The 25,386-nt window shown below is 39.1% G+C and overlaps 1 protein-coding gene across 1 annotated transcript in view; it reads left to right on the forward strand.

Moving 5' to 3' along the window:
• FLT1 (fms related receptor tyrosine kinase 1) overlaps window positions 1-25,386 on the forward strand; it is a 115,561-nt gene that overhangs the window by 5,599 nt on the left and 84,576 nt on the right. The window contains exons 2-4 of the mRNA XM_071553300.1: window positions 9,966-10,059; window positions 10,369-10,589; window positions 19,658-19,782. Coding sequence (XP_071409401.1) covers window positions 9,966-10,059; window positions 10,369-10,589; window positions 19,658-19,782 — 440 coding nt within the window. The remainder of the gene's footprint in view (window positions 1-9,965; window positions 10,060-10,368; window positions 10,590-19,657; window positions 19,783-25,386) is intronic.

Genomic DNA, 25,386 nt, shown 5'->3' on the forward strand with positions numbered 1-25,386 from the left:
CATGTCATGTCACTGGTGGTGTCCAACATCTGATTTTCAGGATAGGTTCAAAGAACCTTGCAGGAAACAGTTATCTGATAAAATTCTCTGGAGAGGAAATTTTTTTTTGTAGTGTGATCTAAAATCTGGTATTATTTACTAAGAAATCATGAGACTGAAGGTCAAGGAAACTAAAATTTAGTTGTTGCCTATGTTTATGGTAAATGGATATTACATAGTGGAATTAAATTGCATTCTATTGTATAATACAGAAAATTTTCTTTTTCTGTTGTGCTGGTAGCATTTGGGATGAAACATCTTTGTTTCATGCAATGGTGTGATTAATATCCTAATCTATCTTATAACTAATAATGATTATAATTTTCCAATGTAATTGAACCATAGGCAAGCTTGCCAGAAGCTTTCTGCATGTGCATCTGCCTTAGACAGTTTGGTTTAGGTGTCATTTAACTGTAGAATGGGTCATTGCAAGGGACTCCTCTGTGCAGACTGTTACTGTTCTTATCACCTCTCTATTTTAAATTGTTGTGTCTCATTTTTTACTTGCTCTTGCTTCTAAACCAGGCCCTTTGCTTATAGCTCTGTTTTATAGGTTAAGTGGGATGGATGAAAAGTCAGTTCCTGACTTTTCTTTTTACCTTGGAGTATTACAGGACAGTTCAGCTGTTATGATGGAGCATTGGAAATCATAACTGGCAGCCTTCAGCAAAGTGGAAATCCTTCAAATTTTCTTTAAGTTTTCTTTTACATAGCTCCTAATTTTGTTTCTGTGCCTACAGTTTAATGATTAGTGTAGCCCCAGATGAGTTTGACAGACTTATGTTGCTGACTGAGAAGGTAGGTTACTGACAGATAGGCAGTTTGTCTACAGTCTATGTGAAAGTCTTCCAGTGTAATCCTATTGTATAGCCTTAGTTGTCCTGACAGGTAATCTGTAACAGATTTTAAGTATCAAATTGGAAAAGAAATTCAATTCGGTCAAGAAAATGTACACCCTTACTCTATATAGGAATTGTAAATTATTTTTGTGTCAATTTTAGTGTACTTGCTTTGTCTTTATACCATCTCAATACTTCCCTACTACACTAATTAATGTGATAATCTTTTCTGAAAAATATTGATGATTATGTGCTGGGATCTGTCATGGTGGAATTACAGCGGAGGCACAGTGCTAGCTGACACATGGCAGTAAGTGATATGGTAGATCTGATGACTCACAGGCATAATCTGGATGGGACTGTCTGCACTCCTGTAAGCAAGCACAGTGAATCCTGTGTAGAGGCATGAAATTATACTCCCGGGTAAATGCCAGGGGGTGATTGCACAGCACCCCTTTTTGTTGGGCAGATGATGAAGTCACAACCACTTCTCATCTGAATGGCCTGATCAGGGTTTCTCTGTAGGGACCAGGACAGGCACGTCAGGGCGGAGGGGTATTTGTGCTGAATGTGTCTGTGAAGGTGTCACTACAGCCTACCCCTTCTATTACCAGCTCTCACTGAGAGCAGCTTCGGTGGGCCTGTTTGGCTTTTTTTTAAGCTGGGCATTCACCCCATTGTAGTGAAGACCAGACTGAGGTGGACATAACCACGATATTTGTCTTCTTTTCTCAGTGCACCCCATATATATATGTGTGTTTGGCCTCCTTGGTGTGGTTTACCAAAGTGACAACCCACACGGGTTCATAATGGAGGTGTCTGACTGTACATTCGGATTTCTGTTTTCAATTCCGTATGCTTAATGGGAAATAAAATGTTGGTTGTCCTGGCTGGGTTTATTTCTTATCTATCAGTATGTACTCTTTACATATCCAATAAAATGAACACCTTCATCAGGCTAGATAATGGCAAAGATGCTCATTTCAGATCCCAAGTTTCTAGAGATGTTAAAACTTGGTGGATAGATCAGAAAACCAAGATTACTTTTCTTTCAGGTTCTCTGGATGTTAAATTTTGAAATTTATTTTCAATTGGCATTATATTAAGTGCATATGCTCACTCATGGAAGTCACCTGGTGTCTTTAGGGCAGTCAGGACATGACTTGGTAAAGCAAGTGCCTTCAAGCAGGTCTTGCAGGGCACAGCACGCTGAACTGCATGGTCTTGGTTGTCCAGGTACGATGGGAAATGTTAATAATTTCAATTGGTAGTAAGTGGAATGAGATTTCTTTTAAATAACCAACTGAGATTTCAGTTTGTTTAATTTCTACATTATTAAGATGTAGAAATGAACATTGCCCCCCACTCCTTAATAAAAGGGCTTTACCACAGGCTTCTATAAGCACAACCTGACTTAGCTAGGGCAAATACTGATAAAACGTTTGACAGTTATTGGGGAAATACATATTGTTTACATTTACAGCTATTGACCACATTGGCATGATAGTGTGTACTACTCAGAAGTGTTAATGAAGTGTTATTAGAATTGTACTTACACTATTTATAGCAATTGGGTGTTTGGCTTTGCCTCTAAAGCATCTAATCTTATACCAGTGTATATACACATCTAGGAACAGCAAATGCATACATTGAGTAAATAAATTATCATTTGCTCTGAGATGTAGAACTGAAAGGGGAAGGACACACTTGTTCAAATATCTTTCTCTGCCTGTGAAGGCCTTTCTTGGGCAGTAGCACATCCATTTGCCCTGCTTTACTGATTTTTAGTTCCAGGCCATAGAGTCAGGGTCAAGGCTTTTAATCTGCCTAGAATTTACCTAATCTACTGTGATAAACCTTATGTGTTCAGACTCTATTACAGTTCACATCATACAACAGGGCAGCTTTCTCATCCATTAACCTATCCTTTTTTTTGGCTGGCTCTTATGTCCTAGTGGTACTTTAAATCCCTAAATTATAATTAAGATTGATCAGAATTAAGCATTTGCTCCAGAAACCACTTGGCGTGTATTGCAGATCGTCAGATTGGATAATTGGAATGTCCCTTCTTGATCAGAGTTAAGCATTTGCTCCAGAAACCACTTGGCATGTATTGCAGAACATCAGGTTGGATAATTGAAATGTCCCTTCTGGACCTGAAAGGGATGAACCAATGAATTGATGATTTTTGTGCATCAATGTGTGCTTCATAAATAAATAGCATCCAGTAATGCCCTTGATCTTGAATGCAAATGAGAAGACATTTCAGTCAAAACAGAGGTATGTGCAAGTGATGGATCCGTTAAAGGAGTGATGCAGCCTGAGATGCTGCTTCTTCCCTTGGAGTGTTTCTGTTTGCCAGCTGTGTACCAGCTCACATGGTGCCTTTCTTTGCAGAGGAAACAACAGGAAACAGGGACAAAACTACACTGCAGTCCAAGGGCCTATGTCTGTTAACACTTGTAAATCCCCATGGCCCTTAACTGCCCTGTAAAGTTCTGCTTCAGTAGAAATAGTGGTAATGTTTTGCTGCTTCAGCTCATGAGTTTGCTCATCTGGACAATTGTCAACATCAGCTAGGGACAAAGGCATGCCTCCTTGCTCTCTCACAGTTAAGCTGTCCTAGTTTCTCTTCTGCAGGCTTCAGGTATGAAGTTTGGATTTGCTTCAGAGAAGTGGCGTGAAATGAGGTGTGTGAAGGACTGTGAGGTTTCCTTTAGAATAGGGACGTGGGTGACATCTGAATGACCTGGAGATACTGCTTTAAGTCTCAGGGTGGCTCCAGGTTTGGCACTGTAGGTCTTTCCTGGAGGCTGTTTCTGAGTACAAGCAGTGGCAAGGGTGCTTTTACCCCTGGGAGCAGGAACCAGACTGCATTGCCTGCTTTGCCTGTGCCTGAGCGCCAGAAACTCAGGTGACATAGATGAGATAGAAGAGTGTCTCCTTCCAGTTGCAGTTCTTCCCAGCCACCAGCAGTCTCAGAAGTAGAAAGTCTCATTATCCAGGGTGATTTCTTCTCCCTCTGTTACTGTGGCAGGAACAGACCGGACAGTCACACTTCAGCAGGAATAAAAAAGAAATTTGTTTTGCAATCACAACTCAAATTTTGAGACAACTCTGCTGTAAAATTCTCCTGTCTTTATAAATGGAGTTATTGATGCTGGTGAGAATCTGTGTTGATTAAACTAGAAGGACTGGTTGGTCAAGATTCCTTCTTATGGTCAGATGTAAATCAAACTTTGAGAGTTGAATCAACTCTTCAGAGTTGACTACAAGTTTGTTTTCCTCTCTTTCTTTTTTTTTTGTTATTTTTAAAAGAGTGATTTGGTGTAATGATGTAGTTAGAATTATTATGGATAGGTACAACTGTTCGACAAAAAAATAATTATATTTACTTACAGAATGGTCTGAAGTACGATTAAAAGAGATTGTAATATAATAGCTTGTCAAGAATAACTTTGAAATAAAGAAAATTACTGATATTCCAGGTTTCCTTACTAAATGAGTAAAGGCATATATCCCATATGAGGTTAGCTGGTGACCATGTTCTGGTTAAGGTGCTGCTGCAGGTCAGAGCTTATTTTCACTGGAAATAAATGGAAGGTCAACCCACTGGGTATAACCATGATCCTTAACATTTCATCTGAATTCCGCAATTGCTTTTTAGTTGCACACATGTGGGTATTCCTGTTCCCTTCAATGGGATGACTCATAAGGAAGTGCTCATAAGCAGAGTAAAGTCCTGGGCTGCATTTGAACTGAATGACCCATGTTAAGCAGCACAGAGAGGTGAAGACCCTATGAAGAAATCACGTGCACTTTCTTTCCAGTGCAGGAGTGTCCTCTAGAAAATAAATTTTTGTTGAATATGCGTGAATCAAGAGGAAATTATATTTGATGGTAAAAATAACAAAGGATCAATTGGTTATGTTTAACAAGCCTTAAAACACGTGCAAATCCAACAATGACTGAAACAATTACTTCATGATGGATAACTTTATTGCCCTCAGATGGCACTTCAAACCTAAAAGGTCAGATTCTTTGTATACGCTGAAGCTGCAAAGATAAACTGATCATTACCCTTATCCTTTCATTGTGCAGGTGAAAAAAGATTAGTCAACATGTTGAAGATAACTAGAGTGGCTGGGAGACAGTCATAGCCTCAAGTTATGAAAAAGATGTCAGGAAGCCATCAAACCTGTTAACTTCAAGAAAAATTGTAATAACTCTTAATAGTGTATTTTTTTTTTTAACTAAGCCATAAAGCTAGATTTTGGGTTTACTTTCTTTAGTCAAAGGTAGCAGAAAGTCACAGTGTATGAAAGAAAATTGAAAAGTATGAGCTGGAAAAATCTGAATGGGAATAATAATCCAGAACATGGTCCCAATTTTGTTTGCAGCAGATCTATTCTTTTTAGACGAAACCAAGATTTAGCTGAAATCATTGGAAGGTTGATCATGTGTACATGGTTACTAATTTATCTGTAGAACTGGACACTCACATCATATTGGAAAACTAGATGCATGTTGATTTATCTTAGCCTTTTTCATGACTTGTGATTAGTGTTTTTGGTTAACAGAGAATCTGAATTTTTGTTTACTTAATTTAAAAGAAGATCAGCTTTTTTTGCAGAGCAGGAGATAATTGAAGAAAGCTTATTCATTTTTTTGCCTTGCAAATTATAGATTGCTTTCTACTTTTTTTAAAAAAAATTTTGTCCTTCCCTTACTTCCCTTTGCTTTACTTCCCTTACTTTACATGGAATAGCTAACTTTGGCAATATAAATTAAAGTTTGCTCATTAATTAAGCAGCCCTGTTGACTGAGTTTCACATGTATCTAATAAGCCTTCCGAAACAAATAAAATATGTCCAAAAAATCACCTCTTTCCCCATGAGAGGAGATTCCTCAGTTATCAGGATTAATTAGTTCTCTTGTTGTCCTATGAAAAGAAGTTGCAGCCCCCAATGTAGGTCAGTGTGAGGGTAGGCTGCTGATGGTCGCTTAGTGACAGGCACAATGATAAGTGAATGAGTCCTGTTGAGCCATGACCCTTCAGAAAAGACAGTGTCAAGTAAAGTGCCCACAGAAGGTGCATAGAAGGCATAATCTGATTCTAAATATTGACAGTAGGAATTTCCCTACTATTCTCCTTCTTTTTTCTTTTCTGGTAAACATGTCAAACTCTATTGCATTTGTATGCTGCATCAGTTTTGAAGTATTTAAAAATGTAAGGAAGCTAATGACCCATGAATAGATAGGATGTCACATCAAGCTATTTTTCTTGGAGACTTAGCATCCTGCTAGTTAAAAGCATTGTCTCACATACTTGTAAGAACAACAATATTGGCTTGAAGTAAGATTTCAGCTTTTTGTTTGTGAAAAACTAAATAAATTAATATCTAGAGAAGCTGGTATGTCATGCCAAATACACTGACATTGTCTTGAATGTTAATATGATTAACTGTTGGAGTTATATATCTAAAATGTATTTGAAATCAACGATGAAATGCTTGCTTGTATCAATGGGAGCAGAGTTAAACAAATACTAAGCACTCTGGAAGATCCTAGTTGCAGTATTTACAAATACTGTGCTGCCTTTTATATATATGCAATATGTGTAAAAGGGCAAAAGCTTGAGCATGTATCCAGTATAGCTGTGTTTCTTTTTTGCCTGGAGGATAGGGTGAAAAGGTAGATGTTTTTGGTTTTGTTTTGTTTTCCTTTGATTCTAATAACTCTGACGCAGATTTTCTGAGATACACGCTTCCAGGTAGCATTGTCTATTATGCTTAATTTAAGACAGATCCTAAGATCTTCGTATCTTTGCCTATATCACTGTAGAGTTATCAAGAGAAAAACTTCTAACATTTATAATGATTTCTTGCCTGTCACCTTTGGCAGACTTTGAAAACAACAGCAGCCCACATTTCCAGAGCTGGTCTCCTGCTCTCAGTGTGGGTCAGATGTGAGTATAGTGTTTCGTGGCTGGCTTTGCTTCTGGGCTTGGTGTTGGTGCCAGTGCTAAGCAAAGTGGAACACTCAGCACTACAAGCATGACCCCTAGCACTGCAGATTTGCTCTTCTATTTGCTGTCAACACCTGTTGCACATATGGATTTTTCCACTTTCCCACAAGTTTTACACTGGAAACAACTTACGTGTTTCTCTCTAGCAACTAATTCAAGTGTTGCAGCTCTAGAAGTAGGGCTTTGATCCCAAGGGTTTCCTCTGGCAGACCATTACTGATGGTTTTTTCATACACACTGAACTGTTTGTAAACACTGTTTCATGCTTTTAGCTTTTTGAGAGCCTGAAATAAGGAGCAATTCAGGAATGTTCGAGGCCAGTTTTCCCCCTGAAGTAAGGAACAAGATTCTTCAAGCTGGATATAAACACTGCCTTCTTGGGAGAGCATCTTAGCCTGAAATTCTGGGATGACAAGAGAAAAAGAAACGAAATGCAGGAAGGTGATAGTTTCGCAAAATGGTCAGATTGTTTAGTTGGAGGACGTTGGTAAGACCGCTCAACCAGAGTGCCTGGGTTGCTCTCCAAGAAGCTGCCTAAGCTCTTGTAATATCTCAATTTCTCAGTGATTAGCTTTAGGGATATTATTTAAGAACGGCAAATGAGTAAACTGACAGTCTGTGGGAGACTAACCCATAAAAGCATAGTGCATATTTGGGAGAACCAGCACTTCAGAGTTGAGATCCATAAATTGTAGGTGAGAAAAATGTATGTTTGCAATATATCACATAACAAATTGCTTCTTCAAAGATTTGCTGCATCCTTTTCTATCCTCTTAACAGCTGTTGGGATATATTAATTTCTAGATAGAAATACAATTGTCTAGACAAATCAGAGGGGAAGTCTGTGTATTTGTACAGTCTCACCATTCAAATTTCTGGTGTTATTTGTGGTGCAGTCCAGGGGATCTCTTTATTCTGAAAATTTGTTATGTCCTTGCTTGAAGCTTGTTCAAGTGAGGTATAATTTAGTTAATGTTTATGTTCAAGTGTACCCTTTAACTCTTGTTTCAGTTAGGCATGGATAAGAGTATATATAAGCAAACTACTGGAGCCACAGTTTAAATAATATATACAAGGCTAAAAAGAAAAATGCAGATCAAGGTATTTAACTTAGACACTAAAAGTTAGTTAAAAGTTAGTGAATGCCTACAGTTTACATTGCCTAAATTGCTAAAGAGGAAAAGGCTGCTGAACACCTCTTGCAAACAGTTTTTCAGGCTTAATCAGATACTTGCTTGTTTTTACTGATTGTGTTTAGTAGTCCCAGAAGGTGACTTAGACTTCTTGTCTCCACCCATGTTAGAGGGAATCAGTAGGAAATACATACTGATAAATGGAGCACAGCTTGCTCCTCAAAAAACAAAACCTTTAAAACTGGCAGATGATGGCAGTGCCTCTTTACTTTTGTACAAAATCTTTGTACTTTTAGCATCTCTCTCCAAACGCGGAGACTTGCCTTCTGGGCTGTTCTCACACTGAAGAAATTCAAGTCCACCTCTCAGAACAAAGTTTTGATGTTCAACCTCTAATTTGAGGCTACATCTGCAGGTGGTTGAAAGCTGCTGAATTTGGAGCAGCAATTGACTTTGGAGAATTTAGCCACACTTTAGTCACTAATCTCAGCTGGAACCGGTTTCCAAAAGTGCCTTCTCTAGTAATAAAAAGTGAGACGTGTTTCTGATAGGTGATCAGTAGCTGGCAAATGAGGTTCATGTATTTCTACTATGTTTAATGCATGCAGCTGTTCACATTTGGCTGTGTCAGGGACCTCCTGGAAGGACTTAAAGCTCAAACTCTATTTAGACTGAGTTCTGGCAGAAAGATCTGCATTACCCTTGTTTACATGCTGCTTCTCCTGCATGTTGACAAAATAATACTTTCTCTTAGAGTAAAATGATCTGGGATACTTGCTACTTCTGTCTCACAACACTGAAATCTTCACAAGTTGCACTTGTGTCCAGATTAGACTAAAACTAGTTTTCAACTTTAACTGTTTGAAAATATTTTTGTGTTATGTTTCTAGCTTCTGGAACACTTTGCTATCAGTATGAGGGCAATGGGATGGCTCAAGGATTGTTTCTTCTCTAAGACATGCACTTTTGTCAGCTTGCCATGAAGGCTTTTGTGGCCATAGCCTATTATGGGGCAAAGATAAAACATGTCTTTCCAGTCAGCATCTCCTGAATTGATGAGAACTTGATGATATGGAAGGTCTGATGTTCCTCTGGTCTTCTGACCATGGGACTTTTTCATGGTCTTCGTAAGAATTGCCTTCACATAGCCTTTGCAAAGCCTGCCTGGATGTTTTCAGGTGTCATAAGCCACTTCATGTTACACTGACACTCAGGATTTCACCTGTATCAGAATGATCTAGCCATGACAGCATGCTTGCTTTCTCAAATTAGCTGCAAATCTGGTCTGGAGAGTGCTTTGATCTTGTTCTCAAAATTTCTTGTAAAGCTCTCCAGTTACCTTTTGCCATCACTTTACTGGTAAGGGAGCATGCAACCGGCAAGGGACCACAGGTAACAGTGCTGTGAACTTTAGTCAGGAAGGGAAGATCCTTAATCCCCTTTCACTCCTTCCACATCAGTTCCAGCTTTGCAGTAAATAGTTTCAATGGGATTTCAGTATCTCATAAGTCAGTATGTGGCTCTCGCCATGGAATTGGCTGACTTTTGCCCTTTCCATTGAAGAGGCTGCCATGGCGATGTTTCCTAAGGAAATAGAGCCCATGTTGTTTGAGGGCATGCTTCCTTGGTTAGATGTGTAGCCACAAGGTCTTGAACCTTCTTCCTGGTATGCTCAGTGAAAAAATTGAGAGCAAAGTCATTGACCGATAGCTTTCATTTCTATTTTCTTTCCTGAGTAATGCTGCTGGAAGAATATGTGAGTCCTGAGTCAGGAAAACAGGACTTTTCTCAGAGGAAGAGAGTATGTGGGGTGAGAGGGGCATAGTATTTTCTTTTATTTTCCAGTATAACATCATAAATGTGAGTGGACTGGGAACAGAATGATTTGTCATTGTTAATGCTTTGGTTTTTTCTTTGTTTTTCTAGGATCTAGTTCAGGATCAAAATTAAAAGTTCCTGAGCTGAGTATAAATGGCACACACATTGTTCAAGCAGGACAGACTTTAAATCTCACCTGCAGGTAACCAACTGAATTGGATTCTGATAATTTGATTCTGATAATTTGGCAGGGAGTTCATATATCTGACACTTTTTTTTTTGTAACTGAAATTAGAAAAAAATCAAACCTTATGTTGTGGGGAAAGGTGGGGAGTGAACTTCAATGGCAATTGTTTAATAGTTCTTTGTTGTTTTTGTTGTTGTTTTTGGAAAACAAGATAAAAGAGAACCCCAGAAATAGCCTGCTATAATAAAAAAGAAAGCTTGGGAACTGGAGCTATATAATTGTTGCCCAACATAATGGTTTCTGCTTCCTTATCTGTGTTTGCAGGGGGCAAATGGTTCATTCATGGGCTTTGCCTGAAACTCTAAGCAAGGATAGCAAAAGGCTGAAAGTAATTAAATATGCCTGTGGAAGAAATGGGAAGCAGTCCTGCAGCAGTCTGACCTTGAGCAGAACTCAGGCAAGTGACACTGGAAACTATAGCTGCAAATACCCAACAAGTCCAGCGAAAAAGAAGAAGGAATCTACAGTCTATGTATTTATTAACGGTAAGATTTCAATTTTCTTAGCACTTCTTGCTACTTGCACTTCAATACAGCTAAATGGATAAATAAGGCAGTTCAGCTGTTGTAAATACAGAGTTTTGAATTATATTTTCAGCCTTGCAAAATGTCATGATAACTTACCAATTAATGTATAAAATCTGCTTTCTCAGAGATTGCAAATGCAAATGTTAGTGTTTTATCTGTTTGAAAAAAAAAAAATAAAGAAAAAAACCTGATCCAACCGGTCAGTGGCAATCCATATGGAAGTGGACCAGAAGTGAATATATGAAATGGGCATCAGAGAAATCATATCTTACATGATTGGATGTGACATGATTTCTAGGCAGCTGAAGGATGCTAAAGCTGTCTATCCAGATCACTGAGTTATCTTACACTGCAAAAAATTACTGTTTGTGTGTTAAGTCATATTCAAAAATGTACTCTGTAGTCCATGTTATGCAGATTGTAAAAATCTAGATTAAATGGAACAAAATTAAACACACCATTTTTTCAGCAAACAAGTATTGTATAATGTATGGAAAGTGCTGGAATTAGGTCAGTTAGACTATAAAAGAAGTTTTTCTGATCCTGTTTTCTTCCAGACACTTCTAAGAATCGTTTAATTCAATAGACAGACAAAATAACAGAAAAAATTATAAACACTTGAGGAATTTAATTAATACTTTAGTTTTTCTTGATTTTTACAGAATAAAATTAATTTACTGTAAGATATCAAGACTCACAGATTTTGAAAGCCCAAATTAGAGAGAATGTGCAACTGGAAGTTTTCCAAATTATGGGTCTGCTGTGTCTAATGAGTTCACATCAGAGTGAATTAGCCTTTGTTTTCATTTTGTGACATGAAGAGTGGGACTGGTGATGTGAAAAGCAGAATGAAGTGGACCTGTCACTACAGTGATAGAAAATAAGATAGCTCCCTCCCATTATCGTGTGTTGCTTTATTGAGAATTGATTATTTCATGCTGATCATCCTGCTTTCCTTCATCTAAAATATACTGTAGAGTGTTTCTCTCACCCAGCTATTTTCCTATAATTCACTGTAAATCAATCAACAAGCATAGACAAGGATATTCATTTAGTGTCCAAGATTTCCTGCAGCGTGGGAAAACTAAGAATTTTCTTGGATGACTTATGCAAGTTTGCAAATGTGACCTTCTTGAACCTTCCACCTTGGATATCATCTCTATCTGAGATCTATCCACAATGCTTTCCATTCATTACATGAGAAGGACTTCTCTGATAAACCCATTTTAAGATAGAAGAGATGCCTTTATATTCTTTTGATCTCTTACTTGTTTGAATTGTTAATTTTTCTGGATCCTGAATTTTTACAAATGGAAGACACAAGTAGCCTTTCTAACTCTCCCCTGCTACCCAAGTTGTATGTGGCTTGCCTGCACCTGAAAGAGATTCTCAATTAGATGATTGTGAACCAAGGCTACCTGCAGAATTCAAATGGTGGTGGAAATGGAACATTGCAGAAACTGTTTTAGGACAGCCCTCCACCACCCACCCCTGCTGCCGTGTGCTGTAATCAGTTAAGGAAGGCTGCCTGAGTGCCTTGGTTTCATTGGTTTTTCAAGGATGTTCAGTCATAAATGTTGATGTCACTGTTAAAGAAAGGGTTAGATTGTATTTCTCCTCCTACCTTACTTGCAAAAAAAATAGTAAAAAGGTTAAGGAACAAACCTGTATCAAGGTTAGGCCTCTTTGGCATCTTAATTTTCTGAATTTGACAACCCTTTTCATTGAAAACCAATTTCTTAACATGTAAATGTTGATGGTGGTCTTATGAAACACACATGAGAGTTAGGGAGAACTGTGGATAAGAAAGGAGGCTGCAAGGTAGTAACTGCTCATTTAATGCCTGTTGAGACTATCACTCTGCCTGAAGGTGAAGGGTGTATTAGTCCTCCAAAAAGTTAAAATTTCAGGAAGAATTGTTGAGTAAGTTGGAAAGAAACAAGATACTGAGTACCATTCCAATAAGTGTAATGTTGGCATATAGAAAGAAAATACTTGTTATATCTTCTTATCTCTCTCTTTTCCATCTGTCTCTTACTGTAAGTCACTGTTTCTGTGAACATGCATGAAATTCCATTATCTGACTCAAGTGTGGTTGAGATGGGGGTAACAAAATCCTTTGTGAAGACTACCTTTCCAGAGTTTAGTTTCAGTTTGCATCGATTTGTGGGTGTTTAGGAAATAAACATTTGTAAAATTTAGATCCCTCCTAGTTTTGTATTGTTTCCTGTGGCAGGACGTTGTGTCAGTCCATTTCCCATATTAGCTCCATGTGGATCACTGAGGTGCCTGTTTCCCATGTCTTAACATGCTGCAGATGAGAACAAATAGTTGCTATTTACAAACACAGAATCCAAATCAGGAAAGTTGATATTGTTTGTACAGGAAGTCATCACTTATTGTTTTAAAAATGTTATTCATTTCCGTAATTAGAGTGATACTGAATATGAACTGGATTAAAAAAAGAACAAAAACCCAAAACCCTGAAGACCAAACCACAATAAACCCAGTAAGCCCAGTAATAAGTGTATGCTAGACCATAAAATGAGCTTTGATAGACAAAAACAAGATGCAAGATGATGAGAAGGAGACTTCAAGTCCCTCATGCCCAAGATGACTTGGTGCATTCTGAAGTTTTTGGAGATCAAGGAGAGGCAGGATGATGACTTGTCTTCCAGGAGCTAGTCCTGACACCACCTTTCTTTCAGCTGGAGAGGTCACTGCTGAGTTGCAGAGGGAAGTGAGTGCACAGAGTGTCTCGGCAACTCTTCACCCCACACAGCTCAGGAATTGAGACTTTAGCAAAGGAAATTAATTCTCTTAAGAGCCTTCAACTATGCTTCAAGAAAATGGATGGCCCCACTTCCCCCATGTGCCATGGGAAAATGAAGCAAAAGCCTCTTTGCCAATTTCTCCAGTGTCTTGGACCCAAAAATTCTCAGAGCTTTGTTTCGTAAGGCAACTGCACCCTAGTAGTTAAAAAGACATGCAGTGAACACTCTCTGCATACATCACAGTGAGGCATGGGGAGTTTTCTGCTTGAAAGGAGATAATGATGGAATAAACACATTTAAGAAATATCAAATTATCAGCAGGCTGTTATGAAACCTATATAGATTTCCCTGGCAACAGTACTTAAGACTTTTCTTTCTGTCTGCTTTGTCCCAGTATCTTCAAGACACTTTTCAGTTGCTAGGGATCATTCATTCTCTTAAAAAGATGTGTGGTTCTCTTCATTCTCTACTCATGATTTCTTGTCTTTGAACAATTGTTCTTGTGGTATGACAGAGGAAAACTCTGTAAGTTCAATTACATTTATATATTAAAGTTATATATATTAGATTTTTGCAAGACTTTCAACAAACTGTGATTCAAGTTGTGGTGTTGCTATTTTCTGTTGTGAAGACAGTTTTCAGCCAGTAATATACAAGAGTAATATCTTAATTCTGCTGCAACAAGAGAATAGAATTCTCTAACTTAAGCTGTTTGGCTTTAGGGCATTCACCCATTTCTTAGTCAATGTTCTGCCTCTCCTAGTCTGTCTTTATGATCCTGCTGTGTGTGTCTTCTGGCCACTTAGGTTTCCTTGCAAAATGAGACGTTTTAAAATCAGACCTCTAGGCTGAGTCAGTTGTCTGTTCTTTCTCATTTTATACTTAACAGAGAACAATGGACCTTCTGGTATGTACTTCTTATCATTGACTTTACAAGAAATGTGGAGAGCAAGCTTAGAATGGATGTCTTGCTTTGAGATGATTGAAGTCAAGTGAAACAAATTAGAACTGGGTAATTAAAGGTAGAGGTCCTGAGAGCACTTGTACTCAGCAATACCAAATGCGTCCACTAGTTGTACGTATTTGGCTTGAGATACATCTCAGACCTGGCAGTCTAAAATGACGGGCTCTAGCGTTAAGGAATGGTTCAAAATGTATGCCTTTTAAGTCTCAAAACATCTGGGGCTTTGAGCTCATTTTCAAACTCTGATGTTGTGTGCTGCAAGTTCTGAGGGTATGACATCTCCTTGGGAGGTCCACTTGCTGACAAATAGCTGGATCCAGCCCCAGAACGGACATGAGTGGATTGACTCCTGTAATCCTAAAGATACTATTGTTGCAGAGCATGGAGGGCACCCAGACAGTTCTCAAGAAGGGTCTCTTAAGATCACAAGCATCAACATCAAAATAATGCAACAGGTAAAAAAAAGCATTATGACAAAACACCCTGAAAGCTAACAGAAAGGGAGATTTTTCTACTTTTTTCCTTTTTCTTCTTATTCGCAAATAATGTACTGATAGAAGAACTTGTTGAGGCCTGGGAAATTCTTCCTTCCCTGTGCTTTTTTTTTTTGTCCTTGCTTTTGGCACAAGTTTAACATATGAGCAGTACGGTTTTGGCTTATACTGTTAGACTCAATAATATGATAGTGCTTCTGTTTTGAGGAGGAAACTAGTTGGAATTAAATGATGTTGCAGCTGTATCAAGTATGTGGACACATTTTTAGTGTCTAATGAGGTTCCTGTTACAAAACAGAGACCTGTAGGACTTGCTGACGTCAATCGCCTTTATTTGCCATGCTTTTGTCACTGCGTGTGCATGGACTTGGTATCGTAGGACACTGTGTTGAGTGGAGCATGTGTGGCAGGCATCTTGGCAGTATCAGAGCCTGTGCACTAACCCCTCCAAGGTCCTGCTCCCTCACCAAGGCTCATAACTCCTACTGAAACAAATATATTTCCAGGATGAACCATAATAATGGGGGGATACGTGTGAAAGAGTATTACTAATATCCATCAGCCTTTTGAGAGATTGCTTGCTGAACATAGTAATTGCTCTAGAATGGATTTCCTAGCTAATATGACTATTTTTCCTTAAGGTATTGAACTGTCTTTTATTTGCGTTATGGGGTTATATTGATGACAGCACAGTATAACTAGTCCCAAAAGAAAACAAACAAATCTTGCCTAAAAATTGTTGTACAGTTGTACTACTAATTCTTTTTATCTGAATGTGCTCTAAATATATAAATTAATAATAAAAGTCCAGGTTAAAAAAAAAAAGAAGGGGAATACTTTATATCTCAAGTCTTCCTTCAAGGTTTAGACATGCTTTGTATTTGAAGAGTATTATTTTATTGGCTAGGAAGATTCAAGGGTGGAACAACTTTTCTTCTAGAATAAGACATACAACATGGGATTTTTTTTTCTTAAGGAACATAGGCACCTACATGTGACCAGGTTGAAAAAGTACATTTCCTGGCACATAATTCATCTCATGTTAAACCAAATGTATAAAACAAAACAGCTGAGTCCCATTGCAAAATTCTCCCATTCTTCCCAGGAACAACAGTAACATTTTGGCTCCTAGCTCAGTGAGAAATGTCTGTATTTTAGATGTGAAAGTGAGACTGGAACCTCTCTTAGCATGCAAAGCTCTTCTGGAATTAATTCTGAACACCTCCAATATTTTATCTGGGATAAATAAAGTTAATTAAGGTGAATCCCTACAATGGAAAGGGAATTTGGCAGTTGGCCCATTAACCTCAATCAAGTCTGTATGTCTAAAAGACTTTGGTCCTTTTCACATACATGAGGGAAAAGGCCTTTATGTGAATATGATGAAAATATTTTACCTCTTCTAGCCTGAAAAGAATCTTAATGATGAGCCAAGTGTAAGTAGGTATTTTGGAAGAACTTCAGAGGACAAGCTTTCAGAGATTTCAAGGAGCTTAGATTTTCCCGCAGACTTTTCTTCTTGCAAATGTATGTGTAAGTCCTCTGACTTACATAGCTCAGATTATTAAAAACAAAACAAAACAAAGAACAGTAGCCGAAGCTTAAGGAAATAAGGAAACCTCTCCACTTTTCTGAATTTGGCATTTCAGTGTTGGCTAATTTAGTTGTTTGTGCCAATCCCATAAATAGCCTAGACAGTTTACAGATACCAGACATAATATTGCTTGTGTTAAGTCTCTTATCAAGTTTTTATCTGGCTGCCAACCAGCTTAGTAAAAAGCTGCTATTTATATTCTTTGACAATATAGCAATAGACCTTAATGGATTTGGTGATTTCATGAACACTCTTTGTGGTTTCATGTTGATTGTAACTGAGAGATATTGTAAGGAACACAGTCAACTCAGCACACATTCATTCCAGGCACTAACCTTTAACATATACAAATATTCTGGCTGTCCAGCTTTCATTTCAGTACCCTTGCAGGCAGCTCTGATGGAAAATAAAAGACCACATGACAAAACCAATAAATAATTCAAAAACCAAGTTCAGTTGTCTCAATTCTTCCATTCCAAATCCCAATGAAACTGGGTCTGTAACTTGGACAGGTTGGTCTGTGATGTTCCTTTTATGTCTAGAGCTTTCTGGGCATAAAGCAAGTGAAGCTGGCCCAAAAGACTGCTGGTGGAAGGTTAGGTCATGCCAGATGTGCTGTCAGACAGCTGTTCAAGGAAGGATGGTGTTTACCTCCCCTCAGGAAGAAATTGAGAGGAAATGTAGCAGGAGCTAGTGGCAGTAGCTGGAATTGTGATGGGAAGGAAAGAGGAAAAAAGAAGGAATGAGAGCTATTCCTTGGGGGTCAGAAGGATTCCATGTTGCTGGCATACTGTGCCAATGTGGCATAACTTGCGCTGGTGCTTGCTGTGTGTTCAGCTTTGCCTGTTCCAGGCTGGTAGAACCCAAACCAGATCTTGAGGCACTGAGTGCATCCCCTCATGGCCTTTAAGTTGGAAGGAGAATAAAATCAAAGGGAATCAGGAAAAGCCTCCATGCTCATTATGAAAACAAAACTCTGCTAGGAAACATGATGCGTATTTCTTTTAATCAAAAGCAGGAAGACATTTGAAGCACTTGGGGCCATCGATTGCCCTCCGGTCCATGGCGGAAGTCCCCAGTGATGTCAATGGGAGCTCTGCACGCGAATAGCGGGGGCACGGAGACGCCTTGGTGTACCACTGCAGGGAGTGGACTAAGAAAAGCTGTGACTGAGCTTTAAAGCCTACCAAGAGCAACCAGGGGGCTCAGCTGACTTTTATAGAGCACTTGGTCAACTTCTCTGGACGCGAGCGTGTGTTTCCACTGAAGAAGAAAGAAAAGTCAAACATGGTGTCTTATGCTGGTTTCCTGTCCCTGCCTTCAGTGGGGCAGGAATCCTGTGAAGTCTGAGCTGCACAACCCCCGCTGCTTCAATATTGGCATCAGTCAGTGGTGACACTCTGTCTGCAGACAGCACCGGTAGTCCCCAGAACAGCTCTTCCTCACACTTATAATGATCTGGAGATTATGATACAGGAAACTACTTTGCAAAGCTTGCTGGTTTTAAGCTGGAGCTCTTAATTTTGTGACAAAGACAAATGAGACTTTGGGGAGTAGTAAATCAGTTTGTTTGGTAATATTAAGGGGCAGGTGACCTCTTTTGTGGCTGCATCCCCTGAAACAAAAAAGATTATTTTCCCCATGCTGCAACTAGGTTCATTCTTGGTCTTTCCTTGAATGGTACTGCAGAGGATATGTTAGCCTAACAAGTCCTTAGGGCATTTTTTATTACATATGCATCCTCTATTACTCGTAAGTTCCTTTTGCTATCTCAGTGGATGTTTAACACCTATTATTAAATAATGCTTTGTGGCTTTCATTTCAGAAAGTTTGTGTAATGGTTTCATTAAACCTCTTTAGGAAAACTTTTTTCTGTATCCTGGGGTACCTTTGAGATACTCTGTTTAGGATTCTCACCAGTATAAATTTGAGTAGAATTTGTTTCTCTTCCTGTTTGATGTCCTGAACAAAAATATTATTGCATATAATAAGAAAAAGGATCATAAGGGCAGAACAGCTTGATGACACCAGGAAGTACATATCATGCTTTTGAAAGAGAAGCAAAAGTAATGTATTTGAAGAAGTACTTGACTGAACATAGGTCAACACGCAGAAGTGTGGGGCCAGAAGACTTGGATAAAGTATTACAGTTTGAGGATTTATAAGGGATTGGTTCTTGCTAGCTTTACTAATTTCTTATCCAAGTAAGATTTCCATTGTTATTTCTAAGATTTTTGACTGAGTGAAAATAATGGGATTTTCCTGAAAAAAATGTTGGAGTTGTAGATAAGCACGGAATTAAGATCTGAATGTTTCACTTTTTTAGGAGTTGTAAACCAAACCTTATGTGAATTTGGAGGTAGTCTGTCTGTGATGTGAGTCAAATTGAACCTTCAGATCAGAACACCTGCAAAGAAGATTTGGAGCCAGAGACTGTAGCTTGAGCCCCTCTTTGTTAAGTGGTCCAAACAATAGCAGCAGCAATGTTCCCTGTTCCCAGTGCAAGCTATTTATGACAATGCCCTTTGTTAAAGGGATTGTTCAGGGGACGGTAAATTACTCTGCCAAGCTTTAGTTATTGAGTCCAGAGGAATTAATGTTTTCCTGGCATTTTCACTTACCTTGTCACTTAAAAAAGAGACACATAGGTATTGTGATAGTGGGAAGGAGGGCAAGATTTAACTCTTATTAGTCTGTAGTCTCAGACTTAAATATATGGCTGGATAAGCACAATAGATTTTCCCCTGGTGCAGCCAACATGAATTTTTCCTATAAATTTCCTTGTAGACAGCAGGAATATGTACTTTGTAGAGGTTTCTTAATAAGTGAAATTCAGCTCACTTCCCATATAATTTCTTTTCCCGGTGATAATAAAATACAAATGCCATGAAATAAGCATGTAGAAGTAGAGATGTTGCTGTAAAGGGGGAAATGGACTTCTACTGTCCTAAAATTTAAAGGGGATCTCAAAGTACTGCTATTGCTATTGAATGATTAATATATTTTCAAATTTTAACAATAGTTTGCTGAACATATTTAGACAAAAGTAAAGAGAAGATGGATATCAGGACTTTGTTTAGCTTTCGTTATGAACAGGGCCAGTCCATTCTTTCAAGGCTGTATGTACTGTTACAATTTCTTAGGATGTTACACTGTCTTAGGATTTCGGATATTAATCGTTTTTTTCCCTTCCCTTGCAGATACAGGAAATCCATTTGTAGAGATGCACAGTGATATACCTAAAATAATACACATGACTGTGGGAAGAGAAATGATCATCCCATGCAGAGTCACAGCACCAAACGTTGCTGTTACTTTAAAAAAGGTACCTCTATCCAAGCATGCTCTGAAAGTGTGACTGTGCATGATGCTTTTTGTCTGTTTGTGTATTTGTTTACAGCTGTTGTAATGCTTTTGAACTATTTTAACAATGTAGTATTTCTTATGCAGCATTCTGGGTGTCAGTGTGTTGAGAAATATTTCACCCCTGGAGGCTTTGTCTTATATCTCACGTAAGGGCTTCATCAGATCTCCTACACTGAGTGAGAATTGTCAGAAGAAACTTAAACTTTGCATATTACTTTATTAAATCCTCACAGACAAAGGTTTCTTAAACCCAGGATGGAATTTCTTGTTAGGAGAAGAGATTTCCTCCCACCTCTTCCCCTGCCCTTCCTCCATTTTCCCCTTCTGTCCTCTGGAACAGGTGGTAAGTGCAGTCCCAGGAGACTTGCTGAGCTGTACAAGGATCTCTGCAAGCCTTTGCCCTGCCTCACTCTCAACAGAGCCTTTGCTGCTTCCTTTTACCCATGAGTACACTTATCAGACAAGGGATGTCTTCTTTTTGAGGGGAAACTTTGCAGGGAAACCAGAGTTTGATGTGGTGGGAAAAATTCAAGAAGAAAAATAGACATTTCCATGTTTTGGCAAAATCATTTATTTCCTAGATGCCTCAGAAGTTACATGGAGAGCTAACTGAACTATATGTACGTAGTACCTGGTATCAAGACAGAGAATGGGGCATTTTTTTAAGTTCCAGGGTTGTTTTTTTTTCTTAAAATTAAGTGGAGGTGCCAGTGATGTTTTGTTTCTAAATAAAGGGAGTTCTGTACATAGTGGAATCACTGTTAAAAAGAAAATAAATTTGTCTCTTTAGAGAATAACATGCAATTGCCGAACAATACCACTGTAAGATGTTTATCTAGTTCAGTACTCCTCTTTTGATTCCTCTTGACTGCAGAGTTTTACACCAGGCACAAATTTATCTTGTTTTTTGTCTTGACGTGGAGGTTTACCAATTCTATCCAGTGCTGCTTTGCTAACAGAGATTCTGATCTTGCTTCTTGGTTTTCACCTGTTAAATCCCATGAAAGAAGGGAAAATGTAAAGAAAGTGACCTGACACAGGATGTTACCCTACGAGTGTCTATGTACACACACATACAGACATACACACACACATATACACACACACAGTTTTCCTGCAAGAAGATGCACATGATTGTGTGGCCACAGAATCAAAAGCAAATGAGGGTTAGCTTTCCACAGGTGAGATGTTTTAAAGTGGAAACTTATTTGGGCACTATAGTGTTGCACCTGAAATCTCAGCATATTAAATTTCTAATAGAGAAAATTTCTGTCAGGTTTCTTTCCTGTTAAACAATATAGAAAATTAGTTTCCTTATTCAGAGTTGATTAAGACGTAGCTACTCTCGTTTCTTCATATCAGCTTGCCTTTAGCTGAATCTTTACACCATTAAAAACAGATGTAATACTCTCGGAAGGAGAAAGAGGAGGTGGAGCCAAGTCTTTAAAGAAAGGATTGGTTGCTTACATGTTTTGCATTCCAGGAAAAATTAATGTGTCCCCTAATTAATCCCAGAATTTCCTGAAGCATGTAAGTTACAATGCATTACATCATATCTTACTTTATTTATCATCTGTGACATCCTTATATGAAGATTTCAGCAAGGTTTTGCTCACATGGCAATTAAAAGGTGTGTTAAATGTATTTCACAGCTGCAGTCACATTACTGCTACAGAAATGGCAAGAGCTGTTTTGTGTTTCCCATCAGTGATAAAGTAAGATGTCAGTTTCCCTAGAATCACAGAATATGCTGAGTTGGAAGGGACCCACAAGTATCATCAAGTCCAACTCTTAGCCCTGCAAAGGACCATCCCCAATAGTCACCCCATGTGCCTGAGAGTATCATCCAAACACTTCTAGAACTCTGTCAGGCTTAGTGGTGTGACTGCTTCCCTAGGGAACCTGTTCCAGTGCCCAGCTACACTCTGGGTGAAGAACCTTTTTCTAATATCCAACCCAAACCTCCCCTGACACAACTTCAGGCCATTCCTTGGGTCCTGTCACTGGTCACCACAGAGAAGAGATCAGTGCCTGCCCCTCCTCTTCCCCTCACAAGGAAGTTGTAACTGCAGTGAAGTCTCCCTCAGTCTCCTCCAGGCTGAGCAGACCAAGTGACCTCAGCTGGTCCTCATATGCCTTCCCCTCAAGGCCCTTTACCATCTTCATTGCCCTCCTTTGGACACTAAGAGCTTCATATCTTTCTCATGTTGTGGTGCCCAAAACTGCTGACAATATTTAAGGTGAGGCCACCCCAGTGCAGAGCAGAACGGGACAATCCCTTTGCTCGACCTGCTGGTGATGCTTTGCATGATTGCCCCTCAGGACACCATTGGCCCTCCTGGCTGCCATGGCACTGCTGACTCATATTCAACTTGCTATCAACCAGGACTCCCCAGTCTCTTTCCATGGCACTGCTTTCCATCATCTCATTCTCAGTCTGCATGAACATGCAGGGTTGCCCTATCCCAGGTGCACTTCCCCTTGTTGAACTTTGTATGGTTGGTGATTGCCCAGTGCTCTGATTTGTCGAGGTCTCTCTGCAGGACCTCCCTGCCTTTGAGGGAGTCAACAGCTCCTCCCAGTTTTGTGTGATCTGCAGACTTGCTCAGTATCCCTTCCAGTCCTGCATCCAACTCATTTATGAAGGTGTTGAAGAGCACAGGGCACAGGATAGAGCCCTGCATAATCCCACTAGTGACAGGTCACTAGCGATGACATCAGCCAGTTCTTTGAGGATTCTGGGATGAATCCCCTCAGACCCCATAGACTTGCAGGAATCCACCTGAAGCAGGAGATCCCACACAATTTTAGGGTCAACTGGGAGTTGATCATTCTTGCAGTCATGATCCTCCACCTCAGGGTACTGAGATTCCCTTGGTCCAGTGTCTGTATTGAAGACAGGCAAAGAAAGCATTAAACACGCCTGCCTTGTGTCTGCCCCTGTTTGTGAGGTGACCACTTCCATCCTGTAATGGGCCAATGGTATTTATATCCTGCCTATTGCAGTTAATGTATTAGAAAAAACTGTATCATCCCCTACATTTCTGGCAGCTTCAACTCCAGCTAAGCTTTGGCTGCACAGATTTTCTCCCTACAGCAGCAAGCAGCATTTCTGAATTTTTCCCATGTAATGCAGTCCTCTGGAGCTGGAAAGAAAATCCCATCATTAGTGGAATTATGTTCTTCATTCTATATTGTCAGGAAATAAAAGTACAAAATATTTTTTTGTAATTTCTCTCTTCTGGAAGGACTCCATACAGGTGCATGAACACTCCCTTCAGCATTTTGTTCCTGTGAAATGCTAGTTCTTAATTTTAGTGGAGTAATGTGGGAAAGTTTTATTATCCATCTTCAACAGTACAGACTATATTTTTACTCAAATTACATCTTTGCCTTAGTTAACCCTTTTGAGATACTGTGTTGTTCTCACTTCCAGGCTGAACATCTGTGAAAATTGTACTTTACAGCATGGCAATCACATACAACATAGGAAGGGAGTCTTTAAAAATCAAGAAGCTAATAAAATAGGTTGGGAGATGGAGCTTTTAATTCCTATTTCAAATTCAGTGTTCAGGTTGTGTTACAACCTTTATCTGCAGCAGCTAATGGCTGTTTCTCTTCCTCATCATATGAAGAACTGTGAAATCAATTGATAGTTTTGATTCTAATGCTTAATAGTTAGATAAACAGAGCCTCTCAAACCATCATTTCTATCAATAGGATTCTGGAGGCTTTATTCAAGATCCCTAAAATACGGATATTGCAAGTAAGGTGTGCACTTCTCTTAACTCTTCATTTGCTCTTATCTTGCTAAACGGAAAAAGTATCATCTTTTGGTACAACGGTATGATCCCTCTGTTTACTCTCCTTTTGGATTCTCTGTCATAAAGTCAACAATGATATTCATGGGAAGAGAGGTAAATAAGCTCTGGCATAAGGAATAAAAAGTCAAAAACCCTGGAGATGTTGTGAGTCATAGTCTGAATTCTTAATAATGCCACCTCCTCCTTCTCAAATTGTTGGGAAGGGAAGCATGAAAGAAAAAACAAACATTCAAAATTCTAATGTACATTTTTACTAAACTTTCAGCTGGCTCTTCCCACTACAATCTGCCTTTGGAGATGTGGGAAGCCACACCTTGTCTGTACACTCTTGACCATATATATGTACCCACACTGTTGTGGTAGTACTGTGTTAATGCTACCAGCTACCAAAAAGATTTAGTGGTTGGTGCTGAGCAAAGAAGGAGGCACAGACTATACCAAAACAAACTGAAGTTTAGTTTGAAACAATGTACAATGAAGGTAAAAGGCCAAGACTGCACTGGGAGCCACAGTGATGTGGTTATGCAGATAAGCACATAGACAATAAATTCCATGTTTGCTGTAGCCATCGCAACAAACTGATTCTTTGAATGCCTCTGACTCACTGCTGGTACTCATCTGTAAGCTATTATTGTAGCTGAATCTATCCTCTGCTGCTTCAGTGGAAATCTCACTGTTCCAGCATAGTGTTTCTTCATAGGTTGTATACATTTCTCCGTGATGACCAAATAGCCAAATTTTTTGACAAAGCCCTGAACTACACAGGCCCTGCTATGCATAGAGGCAGGACCAGATGATTTCTAGAGCTGCCTTCCAACCTAAATGATGGTGTGATTCTGAGATCCTCTGTCCTGTATTATCCATGCAGTGATCAACATGGTGATGATTCCATGTCTCTAGTTAGCGTCCTGAAAGCTGGTTTAGGGCAGAACAAAGCAACTGTAGTTCTCTGAGAGTGGGAAAACCCAGTAGGATTGGCAGAGGAGAACAGCATGGAGGAAAGCTGGGCAAGGAAGTGAAACAAGTAAGAGAGAGGGAAGAGCTATGCAGGGTCTGAGAATGAGCACCCAACCACCACCCATGTTCTTGTCTGAGACAAAGTCCTGGTATTTCCACCCTCTCAGAAAAGGACTGATTGTAGTATCTTGGTTTTTCCCCTTGAGACTTACTTAGAGACCAGCCATGCTGTGATGGTCTTTTGCTAGTCATAGACCTCAGTTTTCTAAAGTTTTTCTTACAGTAAATGTCATGTTATACTTTCATGGGTGACTGCATGTAACTTCCTAGTCTCAAACCTGCAGAAACTAGTATAAAAAGATATATAGCTCTAGCTGGTTTTAAGAGGTGTCAGAGGAGCAAACTTTACAGGCATAGGTGTGCTTCCAGGGCAGGTTAGCATGCTGGATATTCAGACAACTCATAAAATTAAGTTTGGAGAAACAGGACACTTTGAGGTGTTTTGGTTACTTTTCACAGAGCAAGGTTAATACAAAATCAGTAATCCTCCAATTAAATAATTAATGTGAAGCAAATGCATTCCCTAGGAAATAATAGTCTAGGAAGGCTCTGATCCTCTGACCTGACTCTTTCTTCATGGTATACATGAAAACCAATAGAGCAATATGCTCAGAAACAGTTTGGTTTCCACCAAAGCAGCAAAAAGATAAATCCAGGTGAAGCCCTTGAAAACATAACTATGAACTAGTTAAACCAAAGCTTGAATATTTTATTTAAAACAG

Source organism: Pithys albifrons, chromosome 1, assembly GCF_047495875.1.
Source record: "Pithys albifrons albifrons isolate INPA30051 chromosome 1, PitAlb_v1, whole genome shotgun sequence".
Taxonomy (NCBI): domain Eukaryota; kingdom Metazoa; phylum Chordata; class Aves; order Passeriformes; family Thamnophilidae; genus Pithys; species Pithys albifrons.